This window comes from Parus major, chromosome 2, assembly GCF_001522545.3.
Source record: "Parus major isolate Abel chromosome 2, Parus_major1.1, whole genome shotgun sequence".
Taxonomy (NCBI): domain Eukaryota; kingdom Metazoa; phylum Chordata; class Aves; order Passeriformes; family Paridae; genus Parus; species Parus major.
Window position 1 is genome coordinate 139209571 of NC_031769.1, and position 22249 is coordinate 139231819.

At 39.6% G+C, this 22249-nt stretch overlaps 1 protein-coding gene across 6 annotated transcripts in view; it reads right to left on the reverse strand.

Annotated features, from left to right (window-relative positions):
* ZHX1 (zinc fingers and homeoboxes 1) overlaps positions 1-22249 on the reverse strand; it is a 42318-nt gene that overhangs the window by 14203 nt on the left and 5866 nt on the right. For 2 of the 6 annotated variants that reach the window (XM_015616993.3, XM_015616991.3), the window contains exon 2: positions 9179-11551. In XM_015616993.3, the coding sequence (XP_015472479.1) occupies positions 9179-11322 (2144 nt within the window). In that variant the 5' untranslated portion in view covers positions 11323-11551. Of the gene's footprint in view, positions 1-930; positions 11552-19299; positions 19480-22249 lie in introns of those variants that run through there. The other 4 variants (XR_001519270.3, XM_015616997.3, XM_015616988.3 and 1 more) reach the window with 4 other exon arrangements.

Genomic DNA, 22249 nt, shown 5'->3' on the forward strand with positions numbered 1-22249 from the left:
AAGGCCAGCTGATCTCTTGTGAAAATATCTACTGAATTGCAGCATTTTGGAATTGCTGATAACACGGAAAACAAAAAGGGTACCTTTAAAAAAAAGATGACTGCATGCATAATCTGGTGATTTTTATATTTCCCTCATTAGCTGATGGACTCTTGAAAACACATTCTTTTTTTTTACCCAACCAAGTAAAACTATTTGACCAAATAGTTTGGCCACTCATCCTGTCCTTAGGTCACTACTTCAGCTAAAGACGTCATTTTTCATACTAACATCAGCTACAGCACAGGAATTTCTCTCTCACTTTAGACATCTTTTTCTTTGCTTGGGATACATGTGTAAGCACAATGCCAGACCCTCCAGGAAAATCTGAGACTCAAGTTCCTCCAGCTGCAGCTCAACAGCTGGAATAGATGGATGCGATGAGTCACACCTAAGCAAGACAGTGGCACTGCCTCCAGCAGGGAGTGGCTGTGAGTGATGGCAGGTTGGGCTCATGGGAAAAGGGCAGAGCTCCACAGCAGCTTTCCTCAGACCCTTCTCATCTCAGGAAAAAATACGTATTAAAGCAGCCTGTCCAATTGACAGGGACTTCAGTAAGGAGGTGGTTCCTACTCACCCCTACTTTTCCCACCCTGAATATTTTAAATGCCATAATAAAAAGCATCTGCCATGAGAAGAATCACGTGAACGTCCCTGCGCTGCTGACACGGCAGAACAGTTCAGCAACGAGCAGCTGTACTGATTCACACGTGAGGCTGACCTCACTCTGGCTGTTCAGCCAAGTCAATTCTCCAAATTCAATGCATCTGAGGAATTGGTGAAATTCTGTTTTGTTTAACAGGGAAAATGATATTTGAGAAGGTCTGGTTTGTGACATTTTCATACAAACGTGATTCCTGGTTTCCATGCCACCTCTTAAAACCACACACACTCAATAAGGAGACATTTATTCCATTATTTCTGCTTTCAAATTTTTGGTACAAAGTTTATTTTCAGAAGTTCTGACATGATCCTTTCTTCTACCAGCGTCTTTAGGATTTTTCTATCTCTGATTTATTTTCTTTATCTGTTGAAGCAAAAGCAGTAATTGCTACAGAAAGAAATAATGGCAATATTACAAATATTTTACAGCAGCATCCATTCGTTTCTTTGCCTCAAAAAAATAACAAAAATAAATCCAAAGACAAGATCCATACAGCCACAAAGGCTTAGGTTTGTAATATCCAGAAGTATGCTGCGTTCCCATATATGAGTTGTACAAGTCCAGCACAACTTTCCAAGTTTGTGCAGAGCCTGATAAATAAGACACAGAAATATCAGTTACATTATACTGTTTCTAAGAACTTTTACTCTGTAAAATGTTTGGTCACTCAAAGCTATAAGCTTAATCACATATCAAAGAACACAGGCAATAAAGCCCATCTTACTAAAACATATAGTATTAGGCCAAACAAAATATAAGAGGACAAAATCTAGTGGTCACTGAAGCCTCTTCAAAAAAGGTCTAAAACAGAATGTTTCCATCATGTATCAGAATAAAAACGTACTGTATTAAAATTTGATTTTTTTTTACAAGCTGTCTTTTAATCAGTCTTCTATTTACAGTGCAGAACTGCCAACTGCAGTAGTTTAACTTTGGCACAACACTAAGTTCCAATCCTTTTGAGTATTCAAGTCCTGTGTGTGTCCAAAAATTTTCTTGGTTTCGAAAAGATTAGGCCCATTCACAGTTAACCAGTTATCTTGAAATTTTTCAAGAATTGCTTCCCCTTCACCACACTGGGCAGCTACAAAGGAAAGACATTGTAAGCTATTGCATCATTCAAAAGAAACTCTTCATTCTAAACAGTGACAGTATTGTTGCTTCCTTTAATATCACATACACCAGACAGATCACACAGACAGCTACATACTGGACACCTTTCTAAAAACCTTGCTGGTCGTTAGTGAATCATCTTCCTCATACTTCAAATACAATGCATTAACTTAATTTCATTTCACATGTCAAACAGGACATTTAAATATATTGCAATATATTATAGAAAATTGCAAAGCGCCATCATTTCTGTAAACGAGACTGACACCTGTTAACTCTTCTGTGCACATGAAGAGCAGTACCTAGTGCCACATTTTCTATACAATATAAAGCCTTCCCAGGTAGGGCAACTCATTTTAGTGCATTTCTGTACAGACTGTAAGCATACATGCAGATAGCCAACTATGCAGGGCTGGAAATACTTTTGTAAGCTGAAACTGGAAGATGGGGAGGGGAATATTCTGAAATCACAGCAGAGCTCTTGTGGTTGATAATTTTGTAGCATAGATGAGGACTTGACTCTTCTGTCACTCTAGCAGATTCTTTAGAGACAGTTTCATGATAGGTATCTAGTATTGAATAAGGAAATGCTTTCATCAACTGGGACACAAATATTATGTGTCCTAACACATTCTAGGTTATGCACAGTTCAATGTTCACACAGTAACCTTATCTCTAAAATACTTGAGAAAACCCAAAGCATTTTTATGCCACAGTATTATAACCAAGAATCAGTTACTTTATCCACCACTGTAGTGCTACCTGCTCTAAAAGAAAAAAAAAAAAAGGCCTCATTTCCCAACAAGCATCAAGTTGGAAGCAGAGGTCAGTACCACTGCTAACCACAACACAAAGATCAGTGCTGCAATCCAGCCAGATCTCTCTTTATAACGCTAGATGTCTGCAGTGTCAACAGCTGCCTGCAAGTCAGGGTAAGTCAGTGGAGCTGGGGTGCAGTTCCTCTGAGCCACTCCAGGCATGCAGGATGAGCAGGTTTGCATTCCTTGCTGTGCTGACTACCTACAGTGTCTTGCCCCGGTGCAGACATCAACATGCATCAGGCAAATCCCACCTTAATTCATGAAAAGTGCTACAGGATGCTTACTTATCCCTCTACATTTTTTAATGTTGTGTGAGTTGGTTTTGCAATGACTGTTCACTGAAAAGGTGCAGATGCTCTTCACCACAGAAAGAAAAAAAATCCCCAAGAACTACAATCATTAAACTTGGAAATACTGGCTATAACCCACCTGTGCTTCAAAATATCCCTTTTTAGAAGTGGGGAAAAAATGCAGAAATTTGAGTTATTGTGTGTTAGTAGCCATTAAAGGGATTTTTCACTTTCTGTTGAAATTTTTATTTCAAAATATTTTCCTACAGAATTTTAATACATCAGCAAACTTCAAGTAACTTGACTTGGTAAGTTTGTGTCATGCTTCTTGGTAAATCTAGTTTTCCTAGGATATCACAAGCTGGATAGCAAAATCAGACATAACCCAGCACTGTTCAGTGTAGAGAATTGAATCCTCTACTAGCCCTTTCCATCTTTCATTTACACCATCATTCCAGGTATTATAAACAATTCTTAAAAGTTTTACTCTTCTCTGGTCATTGATACTATCTCTCTATTACTACTAAATGCAAGCAAAATTGTTTCCAAAGAAAAAAATAAATTAAAGAAAATATCTATATTTCATTGCACTCTACTTTTGTGCCTTCAGGTTAGGGCAGGGATATTTAACACTACAGAAGCTTAAAGATTATCTTCTCTCCGTGGGAGATATGAATACAGACAGGTATTGGACTCAGGTGGAGGATGCAAATCGGTACTACCATATTTACAGAAGCAAATACTGCCATCCAGCCTGAATACACAGTACTCCATTAAGTGCAAAAGGGAAAACACTCCCCAGCTTAAACCACAGCCTGGTTACTCAGCAGCCAGAGATCAGTCGTCAGTTACTGCTGTGCTCTCATTTCAGAGGAAAACGGAGGAGGAGAATGTCTGCATCTTTGGGCTTTCTGGCCTATGGGGACCGTGTACAGCCATGAATCACTTTGTATGGGATCCAGAAATCCTTTCTTTGCTCTGTAGAGGGGGAGTGGATTTGCCTGCCTCAAGCGTTTCTTGGAGAGCAAAAGAAAATCTGCTTTTGTTCAAGGTGAGCAAATCACCCATTAGAAAATTATTTCATGTCATGTGTGGACATTACATGAGTTTCGCAATAATCATAGTTACAGTCAGAAACTTTGAATTATGAATTACAGTTCATAATATAATGAAAAAGCAGTTTTCAACATGGTACCAGATGAAGTTAAAAACCAGCACTTTTACTAATTTACTGCAGTGTATTAGAGATAATACACTAAATTCTAATAATCAGGTACTAGGTATCTTTCCTGTTCTTTGCTTTCAAACGAAGAGATTTCTATGTGCTAAAAAGAAGTGACTGTAAAAATTTACTCTTTCTGTCAGAACAGAAGGAGTTAAACTTGTCTTGCTTATCAACTTCTAGAAAAGTAAATTCTGTGGGGCAGGCAAAAGTCAGAGCCTTCAAGCTTCTGCGTTTTCCCTTCTGTTCACTTCTTACAAGCCAGCACTATTAGTTCATTCAAACCTCCAGGGGAATATAGGCCTGACTTTCTTTTTTCAACACTAACTTTGGGGTCATTGAGAGGTGATACTGGGAAGACAGCACTGTTTAAGATGGAACTGTGCTCTTTCACTGCACTCGGAAGTGAGGGTGAAATGAAACATGCCACAAGCAGGGCAATACTGTGATGGTGGATGTTGTCCCTGGTTGTAACATTGCTTTCCTTGTTTTAGATCTTTTCCCTCTCCATTCTGGCACAGGATTATGTTCTCTTTTCAGCTGAATTCCAGAGACAGCACAACTGGCATCAAGAGAGCAGGTAGTCCTGGCAGAAACAGCAGATGAAGAGAAATGCACTAGCTTAGCTCTAAAGGAACTGATGCTCACAACTGAGTTGTGATTTAGTGGTCCCAACGAAGAATGAGAAACCAGCCAAGAGAGGTAAGATCTAAGCAAGATCAGAGTTTCTTTGTCTCAGTGTCAGTGACAATCACTGAAGCCTGGCTCATAATGAGCTCAAACCTAAGAGGTGAAGCTCCACAGAAATACAGAAAACATACCTCAGGTTCATCTAGACACAGTCCTTAACATGCAGGAAAATCAAGAAAGTCACATGGACACTCACTCCTGGGCAGATGTATTCTCTTTCCCCTTCCTTTCCCACTGCCAGTGTAACTCAGTCCAAATGGTTTCCAAAACACCTTGCAGGTGTGCATAAATTATAAGAGTGAGCCAGGCTTGCAGGGGTGCACTGCTTATGAGCACAGAGGTGCTCAGAATCATAGTAAATTAAAACACTTGCTGATGTGCTTAAGTTCAGGGAGTTTCCTGGATGTGATTGGTAGAATGAGAAGGTGCCGTATCCTTTCCACCCACCAGGCCATTTCTGTTTCTCTCAGTGACTGTACAGTGCCCACAGCATCCTAAGGGTGGCTGAGATGAATCTGGGCTAAACCACTGTTACCAGTAGTTTGAGTTCCCACAGTCTTGACCACAAATGAGAGACAGAACTGACCACAGCACTTCCAATGGTTCCCCCTGTCAGTCCTGATGTGGGAGCCTTCTAGGAGTTTGCCTCTCTCCCAGTACATAATACAAATACACACATGCTGTAAACATGAAACAGACTGGTAATTAATGGATTCTGTTCAAACAGAAATAACAGTCAGACTATGGACAATAATGAATGCATACAACTTCTGTCTTCAGGCTGAACCCACCCAAATTTTCCTTATCCTTGAAAAGGCTTAAAATGTGCTTGTAGCTCAACATGCTATGTGTAGGCTCTGCATCTCTCAGCTGATCTACAGCACATGGTTTAATTTAAATTTTATGTTCTACAAAGAGATAATTTCCTCACTGAGCTGTAAATACTGGTATAGCCAGTGAAACACATGGACAGCTGAAAATCTGGCCCAGTATGCATCAGCCACTGTCTCTGACCATTCTACTGAAAGACCTCCAATCCAACTATATTTAGTCTGATAAAAAATGTATTTCCTCTTCCTGTGTTTTTCAGACCAGATGTGTTAAGGCCTACCATTGTAGCTGAGTGTTATTTAATAGAACACTGCCAAAGTGGAAAATATCTCAGTTGTAATTAACTTGGATCTTTGTATTTTTCTCTATTTTTTAAAGACAGGATTCCTAGCTAACCTAAATAAGTCTCTGCTAACAAAAATGGAGATATTTATTTGGACAGGCTGATTGGTTGTTTTGGGGTTTTGGGCTTTTTTTTAAAAGAAAATTAATTCTGGGTCAACTTCAAGGATTAAGGCAACTCCCAGATTTTGCTTGCTAGAGGCATATTCCCAAGGATTTGGTTTAATATTTTTGGAAACTTAAAAATAGCATGTTTTCCTTCTGGCTTTGTTCTTTCCTACTCAGCAAGCACAGATTTTTGACCCTGTATTCCCAAGAGAACTTGAAGCTAGCTTGAGTCTTTCTTCTATCTGCTGGCATCTATGACAGCACACTACTACTATCATCTACACTATTACCAGACAAATGAGGATCCCTCCCAACCCCATGCTGAAAAGGCCAGATCTTGATCTCGCTTGTACCACCTCACATGCAGAGTCATAATCACTCCCGTGAAATTTGCTGACAATGGGGTTTGCTTCTGCCCCACTCCAAAGTTAAATTGAGGGATGCTTGATGATTCCTCTGTAGCAATGTTGGCCACTTTGTGTCTCACCAACTCTTAAGCCTTGGAAGCCAAGGAATAGTTTCATCATCAAATTCATGACATATACCATAAGCTATTGCCTTTTCCTCTCCAATAGTCTTAAAACAGTCAGAAGAGGTCACCCAGTAAATGGCTTTCATATGAAAAATCCTCCTGCAGCTCAGGAAGCTTATTCAATCTGTGAGCAGAAGGGCAGCTACAAGAGTCTAGAGAGGAAGGTCTGGGAGGTTAATATTTTTTGTCAGACACTACTCTGTTTCTTACTCTAGCCTGGGCTTCACCCACATTCAGATATGAAAACCAGATCTAACATGGACTCCTCTGCTTCAGAAAAATCATGACTAAAAAGGATTTCCTGTTTTTTTTTGACAGTTATCACAGTCCAGAAGAAAGACTAATTCTAAAATTCTAGAATAGGTTCTTGAAGATGGGGAGACATTAGGTCCCATTTTCTCTGCGCTAATCTGTCCTCATTGGTCATCAGATGCAGAAGCCCACAGAGAAGATACTGACAGATGTGCAAAAGGAGATAGGTAGTATCCATTCCATTAGTGCCAATGTAAAAGCAGACAATGTTGGTGACAGCAGCACCAATTCATCACCATCTTTTGACATCTAAATATAAAGTAACTTATCCCTAAAAATGCAGGCTGGCAGTAGCAAGAATACAAACTACTCTTCCTCAGAGTACCAGTTCTCTCGGATGCCAAACATCTGCCTTAATTAATTTGTGTGAATTTGGCCCATTGTTTTAAGTTGCTAATTCAAACTGCACTATGACTTCATGGTATTGAGACCAAATAGCTTATTTTTTTTTTTTTCTATTTTATATACACTTATTTAAGATGGGAATGTTTTATATCAGATTAAACTATTCTGGAGTTCAGTTCAGGTAGATCAAACCACCTCCAGAAATAAGTATGTTCACCCAGCAGTCCTAGGAGCAATCAACACAGTGGTGAGTCCAACAGTTAGGATGTTTTACAGTTAAACCCACACACAAATCACTCCACTGGGCTACCACTGAAGAACAATTCAACACTAACATGTAAATACTAAGTATCTAAAAGCCACATAACTTCATTTTGTTTGTGAATTAAACACCATGTCATTGCCACAACTTACTTGAAAACCTTTCTTACTAGCACCAAAAGATACTTTTCATCTCTGTACCCGTGTATTCTTACAAACCCCTAAGCAACTCTGAACAACTTTTAGGCAGTTTTTGTCTTATGTTAACCTTAAAACTCTGTGTCAGATTTCAAGAAATTACTCTTTTTTTCTAGAAATATACCTCTTTTATAATTTCCAACAAAGGAAAGAATGCACAAGGTAGAAGTGAGTGTTACTATTAACTGCAACAAGTCTGTCAGGCATTTAAATTAGATTGATGTGGGATACACAGATTAACTGGCACAGAAAGCATCTTCTAACATCGGACTCATTCAGTTAGCTCATAATTATCAACAATGAACATTTCAGTCCAAGTTCTGTAAACCCAAACCACTCTGAAGATATGCAAAAGGTGCAGGCATCACCTTATTTTCTTAAACCAATCAATCCTCACCCCTAGGTTCATTGGTTCCTTTTGTCACACTTTCCCCCTTCTGTTTTCAATGCTTTCCTTAAGAAATAAACCCAGGCCTTGAAACCTTTCTGATGAAGGGATGTTTGCAAAAAGACATCTAATATTTTTGTTTTCCTCCTTCATAAGCAGGCAATGTTCTCTTACAGCAACAACAAAAAAAAAGTCTGTGGTTTTTTGGAATTAAACAACATAAGGCAATTAAATATTGAGAAGCAGTCACGTGTATGATGAACATGAACCTTCCCATCGGTAGTGTGGAAAAGGAGGAGCTGAACTTGATCTGACTTGTAACCCCCTGTCCCAGGACAGGCCCGAGGATGTTCATCTCTTGTAGCAACAAAGCAAACAGTTCTTGCCTGCACAGGTAGCATCTTGCCTATGCACTCTTAGGTGAAAGGAAGATGCTAAGCAGCTGCTTGCTAAACTGAAGGCCATGAAAAATCATGTGGCTCTTCACCATAACATCAAACCTAATTCATAGGGTTTTGGTCCCCAAATTCCAAATTGTACATCAGTCAGTTTTTGAAAGTTTACGTTTAACATGTCTGGGGGGTTCCCAAGTATCACTATCATCTGTTTCTTCCTCATCCTCCTGATCATCCAGCATTTCCTCTTCCTCCTCATTCTCATCAAACAGCTCTATTCCAAGTTCTAATCTTCTTTGCCTTTCTGCAAACCATTCTCTGACCTGCTCATATCCCATGTGGGATTTGGCTACCAGTTCATCAAGGTCTTGCTCATTAAGGAATTTGTGCTTCATATAATAGTCCTTCAGGATTGCTGTTCCAGTTTTAAATTTTATGACAGACACACCTCTGTCCCAGCAATTTAATCTCTTGCTTCCCCGAGGCCTCCCCCGAGGCCTCCCTCTCCCCCTTCCTTTTGGTCTTCCTCTCCCTCTCTTCCTTGCAAAGCCTTGGCCATTCAGACTGTTTGCATTGGCACTCTGGTAATAGTAATACCATTTCAATCCACCATTTTTCCAGGCGTACCGAGTATCTCCAAACCAGCTCACAATTTCTGATCTTGGGAGCCCAGTTTCTTCTGCCAGCTTGTTGTATTCTTGTGGAGATGGCCACTGAGTACGGACAAAAGAACTTTTGAGCATGTGCAACTGCTCTGGTGATTTTTTGCCTATTTTGCTTGAAGTGGAACACCCTGATTTTGTTCCTGCTGCTCCATCTCCCACAGATGTTTCTCCAGTCTCCTCTTTTGAGCTGCCAGCATTGCTTTCATTCATGTCAGCTCCCTCTTCCTTCAAGACATTTGATTTCCTTTTTTCTGTAAACCAGGCATCAATCTCTCTCCTGGTCAGTTTTGTTTGGGCTCTTAACCTATTCATCTCTTCCTCAGTAAGGACAGGGTTATTAAGAAAACTTGCTTGGAGGACTTGCAGCTGTTCAGAAGTCTTTTCTTTGAATTTCTGTGGGCTGAAATCAGGAAAAGTACCCCAAGATGATTTGCTCTGTGTAGTGACTCCTGTTGGAGATTCGTTCATTTCATCACTTGAATCAATAACAATGGTGGCACACGAATCACTACTGAGATGAATCCCATGATTATTCTTTGAGTTTCTCTGATTGTAGCGTGTATCACTGAACCATTTTTTGATCTCTCCTTTAGTGAGGCCTGTTATTTTCATAAGTCTAACAATTTCTGAGTCTTGAGGAAACTGGTTTTTAAGGTAGCTGACTTTCAATTCTGCCAGCTGTTCCTTAGTTTTTTTTGCTCGGATGCCAAAGGAGTCAGGATTCATTAGTGTGGATTCATTTTTGATAGGCTGAGGGGCTGGAATGGCAGCTACTTGTTTGGTTTCTGCAATAGGCTGAGCACTGTGAATCTGACTCTTCTGTAACTGTGTTTGGCTTGGGACTCCTGCTACAGTCAAAGCTATCGGAGCTGTTACTGGTAATGTATTTGTACCTGCAACTTGAGTGAGAACAAGTCCTGGCTGACCAACTATTTGGCATGTCTGTAAAATTGAAGGTAAACCATTGCTAGCGGCCGAAATGTGTGCTGGAATAACGGTAATTGTCTGTGGCACAGTATGCACTGTGCCATTAAATTGTTTCCTCCTTGCTTCCTCCACCTCCTCTGGTGTCCAACTCACTCCGTGTTTCAGACGCTGGGCAGAAAACCATATTTTAATCTGTTCCTCTGTGTACTTAGCTTGAGAGGAAAGAACAGTGATTTCTGACATGGTTGGATATGGGAATTTGTTGTAGGTGTTAAGCAAAAGAGGATTGTTATCCAAAGCAGTGTTATAGGCTGGAATGCTATTTACAGGTATTAGTACTTTTGGAATCAGGTTTGAGTTCTGTGGAGCTGTAACAGCTGTAATAACCTGTGCCACCCCAGGCTGAAGCACTGGTGCCGGGTTCACTACTGCACCAGCCACATCTGCTGCACTGCAAACAACTGAATGGCTTGGTTTTGACTCAGAAACTGCCGGTGGGGGGTTTTCTACTACTTCTTCTGAGTTTGGCTCATTTTCAGTTCCCTTTTCTTCACCAGGAATATCATCAACTACATTGTGGAAAACAGCAATACGTTTAGCCTCGGTTTTGTTTTTCATCATTTTCATGATAGGAGTTTTGCTAATGGAGATCCCTGATGAGGGGACCTCAGAAGAGTCAGCCTGTCCAGCATTTTCTTCTCTAACAAAACTCCCATCAAAAGTGAGATCATTTACTGTCTGTTCAAAGATTGTCTGGTTATTTCGTTTCACCATAGTCAATTTAAAATTTTCCTCTCCGGGGTGGTGCTTCAAATTATGTTCTGAGAGGGCATCATATCTTTTGGTAAGGAAATTACATTCTAAACAAACATAGGATGAATTTAATACTACGTTGGGGTGTTCTGAATCCACATGGAAAGTAAACATATTGAGATCTGGAGTCTGAAAAGTACAGTATTTACACTCATAACCACCTTCTACTTTATTTGCGTTTTTCTTATTGTCTGAATCCACATACTCATGAACATCCTCATCACTTGTGACACTCTCTGCTGTAGGGTTATCTGCTGGCGTGAGCACAGGTGGTCCTTCCTCCAGGTCTGATACCATTTCTAGATCTGGATCCTGCTCATTGGCTAAGACCATGCAGGGTGTTGTTGATTTTCGTTTACTTGCCATGACTGTTACAACTGGTCAGATACAGACTTAGCTTCAAGCTCTTCTTGATTAATAATAGTAGTAATAATAATAATAAAAATAATAATAATGGCTTTCGGTACTTCAAGTCAGTTCTTGTAAAGTCTCAACATTTATCCCATTAGCAGCTTTTCTTTCGTAGTGCAATCAGATTAAAAATAGTTGAGGATGAGATGTTGAGACACACTGTTTTAAAGTCCACATCCACCACCTGTAGTAAAGAAGAGACAGTGGAATTAGTTTAATTTAAATAATAACTTCTATTTTGCTACATATTATGGTTTAAAGTAATTCAGACCTTTGGGGCTTAGTGTGCCACTGCTCATCCCCTGAAACCAGCAGACCCATTCCAAGAAGAGATAGTGGAAGCTAAGGTAAGAAAGGCAAAATCCAATCCACTTAGTACAGGCTGAAATTTGTTTCAGCTCATGTTAATACAGTGACAGACCTAAACAACAGAATGGTGTAAACCATGTAACTTTCTGTCTGTTTCCCTTGCTTCAGAAGCCTTTTTCTTGGCACAGGGCTGAGGTCAGTCTTGTAATTGGACTGTTTTGCCAAAGCTACAACAACTTATTTTGACTGTTCTGTGAGCTCAGGTCCTTCCTATCACTAACTTGAACCCAGTACAACATCTCCACTACTGCCTCTCTCATGGATTTCATGTCAGAGGCTGTGATGTGTCCCAGAAAAGGCAGGTTTGGAGTATTTTTCTATTGCATTATATATGCAAGCACAATCATGTGCAAGGCCTTTCTTCCACCTCTGAAAACAGGCAAAACAATGTCTTTTTAAGTCACTCTGACAGACAAAAGACAACTATCCCTTTTTCCTAGCTTCCCAAATGTCATTCTCCTATTGAAGACCAATCCCAAACCAATAAAAGTTGATTGCTAGCACGTTGCAATTAACTAAAATCTGTTTTCATGCCTCTTTGCATTAACAAAGACATGACTGATTGTGTAAACTGTAATAGAGAGAGAAAAAGCATTAGACTGATATCCGAAGCAGAAGCCTTTGCTTCACATTTTTCCTTTAGGCAAAAGACAGAAGTGTTCATCCACAGTTGCCACTCCCTGCTGCTCTGTAAGCTCTGTTTTGGAAGCTGTGTGTCACCTTACTGCTTCATAAATATCCTCCTTAAATGTTTTTAACAGTCACCCTCTGCATACATCTGTGACTACATTCAAAGTGCAGAGCCTCATGTGATAGGCTTTTTATACCAAGGATATGGTTACATGGCATTAAGGACACTGAAAATGCTCAATAAATCTTGGGTAATTGTCATTCCAGGATGACAATTATTTAATGGTACTGGAGAAGAAAGACATCCTTCTTCCACAAGTTAAGAGTGGCAGTCTGTAAAACTGAGCACAGAAGTGCAAAAGATATTTATCTTCATGTATGTACAAAGTACCTATTGCAGGCCACCTCATTTCTCTTTGCAGCGAGAGAACCACGAAGCAAAGCTAAATAGATCCATTTGTCTCAGTGTTCTGAGGGACAAGAGGTAGAGCATTATTAACTGTGCTGCTTCTCTGTGGGGCTGGAGGGCTCTTGACAAAAGGGAAGACAACTGCCAAGACAACGTTGAGCAATGCTCTGGGGGAAGAGCTGGGTGGTATTACCTAATGTTTCTAAGATTTTGAGTAAAATTTCAGAAATGCCAGAAATGCCTATTTAAAAAGCAACTTAACAGCTAGTTTTGCTGACTGAAGTTGCATTTTGAGAAATGACTGTGGTACTCTGAAGTGCCTCATTCCTAGCACAGCACATAGGATTTATACACAGGGCAGTCTGGGTGAGCTTAGGTGCCTGCCAAGGGTCCCATTCTGGGATGGCCTGGAGCACAAGTGAAAGCAACATTTGATCTGACATGAGGTATTGAAGCATGCTGAAGGCAAGGCTGGAGATAAGGAATAAGATGAGAAACTTGTTCAACAAATCAATAAATGTTCTCCAGCCTCCTCATGTACCCAACAGTGCTCACAGTGCCTGTAAGCCAACAGGTGTATGTGCAATTGCAGCACCTGTAGGCTTTTAGCTAAATCTGTATCATATCTCTGCTGTGCTTTGTTTTTGCTTAAGTTGCATAGGCAGATTATCACATCCCTCCTCTATTTACCAAGATAGCAACACATTTCTTTGATGCAAACAGGTCTCAGAAAAAGAAAGCTGCATCTATGCTCTTCTGACTACACTGTGTAAAATGTTGTGGGGTTTTTTTTAAAGGATGTTGTGATGTCAAAACCCTGTTTAATTCATGGCTATGAAGATTTTACTGACAGCATTCAGTAAAATCTCAACAAAGTGAGATGCCTGCAACCCTTCCCAGCCTTCTCTACTCTACAGACTTTACAGAAACCTCCATTCCTTCCTCCCTGGAGCAAATGTGACTATTCCACCTGTAGCACCCTGCTTGACATGTTCTCAGAATTTTAGCAGGGGATTATGAAAACTCACAGTTACAAAAAAAATCCAACCACTTATGCATCATCCTTGGAATCTTTATTTCCTCTAAAATACCTCTCCTGTTCTGCGTACAGGAGTGTGAGGGACCCTGCCACATAGCTAGACTTCAGTAAGGTCTGCAACATTCTGTACCAGTAGGCCAATGACAAAAAATGAAAGAACAGTGTGGTTTTGCCAAGTCCACCTTTGTAAGAACCTTGTTTCAATTCTCCAGGTTCTTACAGACTGTTTTTTACCAAGTTCTCCCTGTATTGAGCTGGGAATGAAGATCCCTTTAACTGACTTGTGATTCACTATGTGTTCTCCTCTGCTCAAGCATTTCCCTTGGTTAAGACTGGGTAGTCTTGTGCCCAGTCTTGTGCTTGCCTGTCCTGTCTCAAGGCCACTGGGACCACCCTCATATTCCATGAATTCCTGAAGGTCATCACTAATGGTTCCAGAGAATGCTTTTGCTTGTCCCTTACATACCTTAAGGTCAAATATGTGACAAAATATTTTGAAAAATGTTCTCTTTTTATCCCTCCTTATGAATATTGACATTGTACTGTGCAATTTGGTTTGCAATTAAATAATCCAGATGTTTATTTTATGTCAAAGGCAGCATTTTTAAATAAAGGAATCCGAATAAAAACTTAAAATTATTTACACTGCAATCCCCTTCTGTAATATCACCTCAGATTTTCATAGAATTGACATTCCTAGCAAATCAGCCCACAAAACAGATGTTTTTCTAGGAACATAAACCAGCAAGTGCAGGCATACATTTTGAAAGTCCAGAATCTGATATTTTATCTTTCAGCAGGAAATTTCTCAGGACACTATTCTTCAGAAACATAAACAGATAACAATCCAAATTAATTAATAATTACATTAAGACAGATTCATTCCAGAGTGGAATTCAACATTTAAAGTTGTCTTTATAGCAAATTTGGATGAAGACTTACATAAATATTTTCTAAATGGAGGCAGAAACCTTCTTCCCATCTGATTACAGTTTGAGAAGAAAAAGACATAGATTTGACCACAGAAGACACACATGAAAGAACCTGATTCCAGAATTTTTTTTTACTCATTTCGTCCTTCCCTCCTCCAAACAGGAGTAGCTGATGCAGTAAGAAAAATAAATGAGTTTACAGAAAACATTCACTGTGAGTTGAGGGTGTATGCTTTCTGAAAAGGCATTGCTCCCTGCTTGCTGTATGACACTTCCATTCAGTGTGCAGGAAAAGCATGCCAAAAAAATCCAACCCCATGTAATGTGATTTTAAGACTATGCAGAGAATAGCTAAGGAGAAGATGAAGCAATAGAACCTGCTTCTAACTTTTAAATCCACCTAGATTACAAATTGCCTATGACTTCACACAGAAAATGCTGCCTTCTTATAACCCATGACAATAAGCAGTTGTTGATCCTTTGTTTAGCCTCCTTCTACTACCATTTATTCAGGGTAGATGTGTCTATGTCAGAAACTACTCTGCAGAGTTCAGTGTAGGCTAATACACTGATCTGTGCTACCTCTCAGTGAGAAGGCTGAAGGACTTTGTTGCAGTGCCATTTTCTTCAGTTGTTCATTATCTTCAAAGTTCAGAAAGCCTTACTGCTTATGACTCTAAAATAAAGCCGTATCTCAGTTAATCCTGTGATATTCACATTTGATTCCTCTTTTAAAATAAGGTCTGGTACTACTAATCTAACATGGGAGTGAAACTTGTCAAACTGATTTCAGCAGAAATCATGTATTACAAAGATGAGGCATTTAGGGTCCTTGCTGCATTAGGACTGGTAATGAGAGAGGCAAGTACCAAAAGGCTACTGTAGTGCCCACACAGAGCTCCAGGCTGTGCCAAAGCCAGACCCGTGACTGAGCACTGGAAAGCTGACAAAAAGCCCAGCAGAGGCTGAAGGGAGCCTGCCACAGGACATGTGACTGGACTTTCTCAGTTACTTCCTCTCAGTGCTGGTTTTAATGGGTAACAAAACAGTTCCATCAAAGTAAATGTCAGAATTTCATGCCAGAAGTGACCGCTAAATAACCTGTATTATCTTTCTCTATTGCACAATATGCCCCAGGTACCTCTGTGGAGAGCACAGTAACTTGTCCCCCTGCTCTTGATACAGAAAGCCTTAACCAGGTTTTGTATCTGATCATATAAAGCTAATGACCAAACATCTCAAGTACTTAAAAAACAAGGGTGCACTCACCAAGAGGTACCTTTAGGATGAATGCTGCATGTCTCTGCTCCTCAGTCACACACACAGGTATTTTCTGTGCGATACAGACACCCTGGCAGCTACACTCACGTAGCCAGACCTTTATTTTATTGACTCTGAAGTGTCCAATTCAAACTGTGAGTACTCGGTACATTTAAGAGTACAGGCATCTCTGCATGACTATATTTGAAAGTGAGTACCAGACTACTTATGTAAATGCTTATCATACCCAATAAAATGGCAGCAGTCGGAGAATTTTTTTTGCTTTGCATAGCTACAGCTCTATTTTGTTTTAATTGCTGTGCTATTACATACAAAACAGAAAAGATGAAGAAATAAATTACTAACATGAAGAGAAATTTTAATGTGTTCTGCATTGAATAAACATTTAATTCAACCCTCCAAATGTTTCATGTTGGCCTTAAAAAAATTAGAACAGTAAGAAATTATTAATGTTAAAAACTGTTTATCAAAAAAGTTTCTCCTTAAAACACCAAAACAAAAGGTTTTATTATCATTGGATTTCCTTGTTTAAAATGAAACAATCTGGCACACATATGACTTCACAAAATGCTCCTTTCAACTACATTCTGCATTGTTTTTTTTCTTCCAGATGAAAAATTTCTAGAGACATTCATTTTCCCAGGCCCTAGTCCACTGCTGCAAGTACAAGACCTTCCTTCAACCTCCTGGAGCTCACATCCCCCAACACCTCTAGAGATCCAAGCTGCAATCCTACAGATGGTCTCCTTGCTAGAGAGCCCAGCCCATTCCCGAGTCATCGCTGATGCTGAGCAGGAACCCCCACGATTTTGAGGTGACACAGCCCAGCACAGATTGTCTCGCTCTTCTCTCCCCCTCCTCCACCAAGTCCAACAAACCATATGAGCCCTCATCACACTGGAAACCAGATTTCACACTGGCTGCTTTCTGCTTTCATTTATGTTTGGCTGTCACCACTCAAAATGGTACTTCTCAACAGCAAATAAGAGTATTAGTAGCACTCTACCCTTGAAAAATAGGACTGGGTCTTCAGGGCTTACAGCTCCCAGTACTTTTATATCTTCTGCTAGGCCAGTGGCATTAGCAGAAGCCCAAGGAGCAGGTTGAGGACTACTCTGATGGATGACAATAGAAGAACCTAGATAGACAGAGAAGGAGAATCCAGAAGAATCCATTAAACACAGGTGGTTTAAGGCAGTCTGCAGATGTGCACGAGAGGCATAAAAGCATGATCAAGAGCAGGTGATAAAACATCCTGAAAAAAGGCAGTGATACATTATGACTCATAATTCTACCTTTTCTTTTTTTTTTTTTTTTACAGTGAAATGCATTTCTCAGACCTCAAGGCCAGATCCTTGCCAAATTTCAAGTTCCTGTGTCAAATCCCTTAGGCACCGAGCTGCTCAGAAAAAGAAAGGTAATACAGCTTTTACATGGAGATTGCCTCTCTTCCTCTCCTTACTTCCCTCCTCACTCTGTTAATTTTACTCTTGAACCAGCCAATGTTTCCCCAAAACTCAATGAATAGAGAATAAAAGCACCCTCAAGACAGAAACAATGTGAGAAATTCTCATTTCAACTATCATAAATAACTGAAAACAGGGACTTGGAGAGAACTGACCAGGTGACACTAATACACACAGCTACATGCTCCACACATAGACACAGACTTGCATACACCAGAACACAGATCCATAATTTAAATAACTTGTAAGGAACCCAAAATACTTGAAACAAATGTATAAACACAGCATTTGTATGAACCAGTTTTATGAATGTGGAAAAAGCAAGGACTTAACAGTTTCAAATGGAAAGCAACAAAAATCAATTCTGCTGCATGGACCCACCTTATTCCATGTCAAGGTGAAGACAGTAAGGCAGAGTTTCAAGGTTTCAGCTGCTCTTTAGAATCTCCTCCACCACTTGGTCCAATCTTTCACATTTGAGCTTTCACTCAAATGTGTTTGCTCAGAACCTTTCCTGTGTGCCTTGCTCTACCCCATGTCCTCCTTAAAGCCTCCTCCAGCCTTGAAATTCTGCTTCCACTTTGTGAGAAGGCCAAGGAGTGCAGAGTGCATAAAAAGTCCTTTACGTTAAATAGCACATGATCTGCAACTCCACTTTGGATGCAATTTAAGAAATTTACTTCAGATATGGTATTTTCTAAGGTTCTTTTTAAGGTGCTCCAGAATGTTCCAGTGTCATATAACAGCTTTACAATTGTACACTGAATCACATAATAACAGACACAACAAAGAATTGACCTAGTCCCTACTGGCAGGCTCCTCCATTGTGGAAAAATGCAGAATTTTATGTTCATGCTTACAAGTACGGCTGATCTTACAGAAGTTCTCCATGATGCTATCGTCTGACCTGATCCAAACAATGCTGGTCATGGAACAGCATATTCACAAGTCAAAATACAACATGTAAGTTCCCCTCTCTGTATTCAGAGCACTTGGTCTAAATGCAGATATTCCCACTGCAGCACTAAATTACTGCTAGGACCAGGGTGAGACTATCAAGCTCACTCAGGCTTGTCTTTCCTTGCAACACAAACATACTCTATGTCTGCTGCAGATCACTTTAGGGGCATAGTGATGATGGAGGCAACAGCACTTCGGTACTGGAGAGGAATTGTAACCACTTGTCTGGAGAGTTTGTAAAAATCTGCTTGGGTATTTTAAGGAATTTCCATCCTTGCAAGTTTTCAAAATTTGATAAGACCCTGAACAACCCTATCTACCATCACAGATAACTTTGCTTTGAGCAGGAGGCTGAACTAGACGATCTTCAAATGTCCCTTCTACTCTAATGCTTTTCCTCAGGATTTTGAGATGTTCAAGCTTATAACAAAGACAAAAGAGGATAGTCCAAGCTGCCTGCATAAACATCTCTGCAGGTCTCAATTCTCTAGTAAAATATCACTGTGTACCAAGTTAACCTTTGTGAAAAGCAAAGCATTTGTATTTGCAACAGTGACGTGACTCCACGCCCCTGCTGAGTACTGTAGTGTACTCCTTAGGTACTCCTGCTGATTTCTGTGGGAGATAATGTCTTCTTCCATGTCTGACAAGACCGATTTCCTCACCCCTCACCCCATGCCCCCATCATTCATCCACAGAGTGGATAAACATTGCTTACTGCCTATCAGCCCACTGACAAAAGACAGGGGACTACAGAGGCTTTCAAGTACGACATGTGGATTAGAAAGATGAATCTGAAGTACAGTCACTGCAGAAGTCTGAGAGATGACTGTGTACCCAAGTTACCAGGGGGTAATGAAGAATCCTGAAGAGTCAGCAGATCAGAACAAGCATCTCAGCCCATGGCACAGGGAACAGGAGATCTGCAGGTACAGCATTTCACAGGCTCCACTTCACAGGCACTGCTGGACCTGGCGCCCAGCAGTCCCACGCTGCTCCCAGCTCACCTGAACAAAGGATGCAATGCAACAGCAAAGCAAAGAATCAACAAGTCTTTCACCAGGCTGGCTCCCTGTTCCACTGTTCCCAGGCTAATGCCCTAAACTTTGACTGTGAGCCTGACCTCTGCAACTCACTCTGTGCCAGACACATGACCCCTCTCGTCACTGCTCAGAGGCCCATAGAATACAATCCCAGTTTGGGAGCCACTGGCTGAGGAAAGCTGGAGGCTGCACCTTTTGCCCTGCTCTGCTGGAGCTGCCTGTCATGTGAGCCACTCCTGCAGGAGAAACACAAACTTCTGATGTTCAGTCCTGGCAGGGAAGTACGAGAGCAGATCACCGAAAACAGACTGCCCTCTTTCACTTTGTGTCTCTCAAGTGTGATGGTGGAAAATTAGCACAACATGATTTAAGTGGAAAATATGGAGTTAACTAAAACACTGTACTTTAATATCTGTGAAGCTGCTTTTTTCTTTTTTGCATTAGATTTAAACACCATAAGAAAAATTGATTAGTTCTGTTTTAAAAAATATAGGTAGCTTTAAGCTGCATAAATATCCTAGGGTCAAAATCATACTCTCACTGATTTAAATGAGGATGAGCAGTAGAATTTTTAAAGGAACGTGCTGATAAAAACACATGTAAGAGGTAACAGAAAAGCCTAAAAACATTATACAGCACAAAACAGCATAACAACTGGGGGGGGGGAAGGAAGAGAAGAATCAGTATTATATTTAAACCATCTATTATTTAGACTGTAAGTTTTACACAGAAAGATTTTGTTAATTTAATGTTTCAAGAACACACTGAACACATTCTCTCATAGGAGAAACACCAATCTTATATACTGACATTAGACCAGACATAATCATTAAGAGCACCAATTACTGTTGGAAGTTCTGTTCCAATTGTGAACAGCTAAGTTTTTATTAATGGAATAAAAGGACTTAAAAAAAATCAGTATTATAATGGATAGTTTTAGTTCAAGGCATTATTGTTTTACTTAACAAAGCTGGAAATTCTCAGTAGAAACACTGAATTATTGTCAGTTAACAATTAACCTTGTATGCAGAAATTCACTTTGTAGACATCTGCACTGAGTAGATGAAGGCAGAAATTACTTCCTGTTTGACAGAAGCTCCTGCCCCAAACTTTAAAAAGCAGGATGGCTTTTCTTCTGTGTAAGATCTCCAATTCAGGCTTAAGGATAAACTCTGCCAGGGATAAAATCTTAACAGACACGGATATGTCATCATAGAAACAAAAAATTTACAGAGTATTATAGAAATATCATAATTTGTCCCACAAATCAGTAGGCTTAAAAAAAAAGTAATGTTTGAATAAATGTACTCTTAGATATGCTACATATTTACAGTAACTTAATAATACAGACATGTTAGGTCATTTAGGTACATTTTAAGTTAAATTTTAATTTCTAATCAAATGTAGTTAGACATAAATTTGGATAAGCAGGAACTAATCATTAACTGAAAAACAAGATGTGCATAATTCACAGTTTTCTAGGAAAATGAGAAGTAAAAGTGAATAATCTGAGTGTATGTTGAGATAAAGTAACAATCCCTGATATAATTTATCCCTTTACAAAAAAAACCTCTGCAAACTACTACAATATCAAACAATGAGAAAGAATCACTTGTTATTTACAAAAGTTATCAGGGTTTCCTATGTTCAGATTCAAGCTATGATCAAATCACCTATTTCCATTATTCCAGGTTCCATATATTAAAACTGGTTTTGAATTAATGCACTAGTTAAATGATATCTACGGGAGACAGGGAAATACAAAGACTTATCAGGAGAGGTAAGACGAACATGTCTAATATAATTATTAAATGAACCAAATCAGAAGGGCCCAGGATATGACTGGGGTGTGGTACTCAAAGAAAATGTTTATAAGAGTGTCCAAGTTTAGCATAGAAAATAGGCAGGCCTGGAAACCCCATGGGAATAAGATGCATCTGTTATTGTAAGCAGGCCCAGCAAAATGTTACTGGTTCACTAGCCTGGGGCAAGCTTTTTCTTTTTTTCCTTCTTTTCCTTTTTTGACAGCCAAGTACAATATTAGCTTGCTATTTTTTTTTATTTTTTTTTTGTCATCGTCAAGCTGAGGCTGGGTGAGAATATTTTGTGTCTAGACTAATAAATGTTTGTAAGGATTTTGCAAGACTGGTTTATGGGAATAGAATCCTCTTTTTGTTTCTCTGCTGGAAAAAGCAGCATTAAAAACAAATGAGCACCATCATGCATTTGTTTTAAATTGCATATTAGAGCACTGCTACTTTGTGTGCAATCAATACATAATTTGGAAGAACGATGCTTTTAAAATTCAAAGCTATCCCTGAGCAGCTAAGGTTCTCTTGGAAACTGAAGGAGGAGTCTGAAATTATTGTTCTTTTGTTTGCATCCCCCAGTGAGAAAGGCAGCACACAACTAGAAACCACTGTGCTTTGAGGCTGCACAAATCATTAAGAATAAAGATCAATTCCCCCTCCATTTAAACATTAGATATTAAAACTGAATCTAGGACAAAGATAAGCTAAACAGACTCCTTTTCAAGCTGTTATTGGGTTAAGTATAATATCAAAGGGATTACATAAATCTTGTAACACTCTCTACAGAAATTTTAAAAAGATACTTGTATTTTGCAAAAGACAGTCTGTCTAGATCCCAATTACAACCATCAACTTAATCACTGGAAATTAGTGGGACATGCATAGGTCAAACCTACATTTTCTTTTTAATATTTGTTTCGGAGGGCGGGGTATCTCAAGATG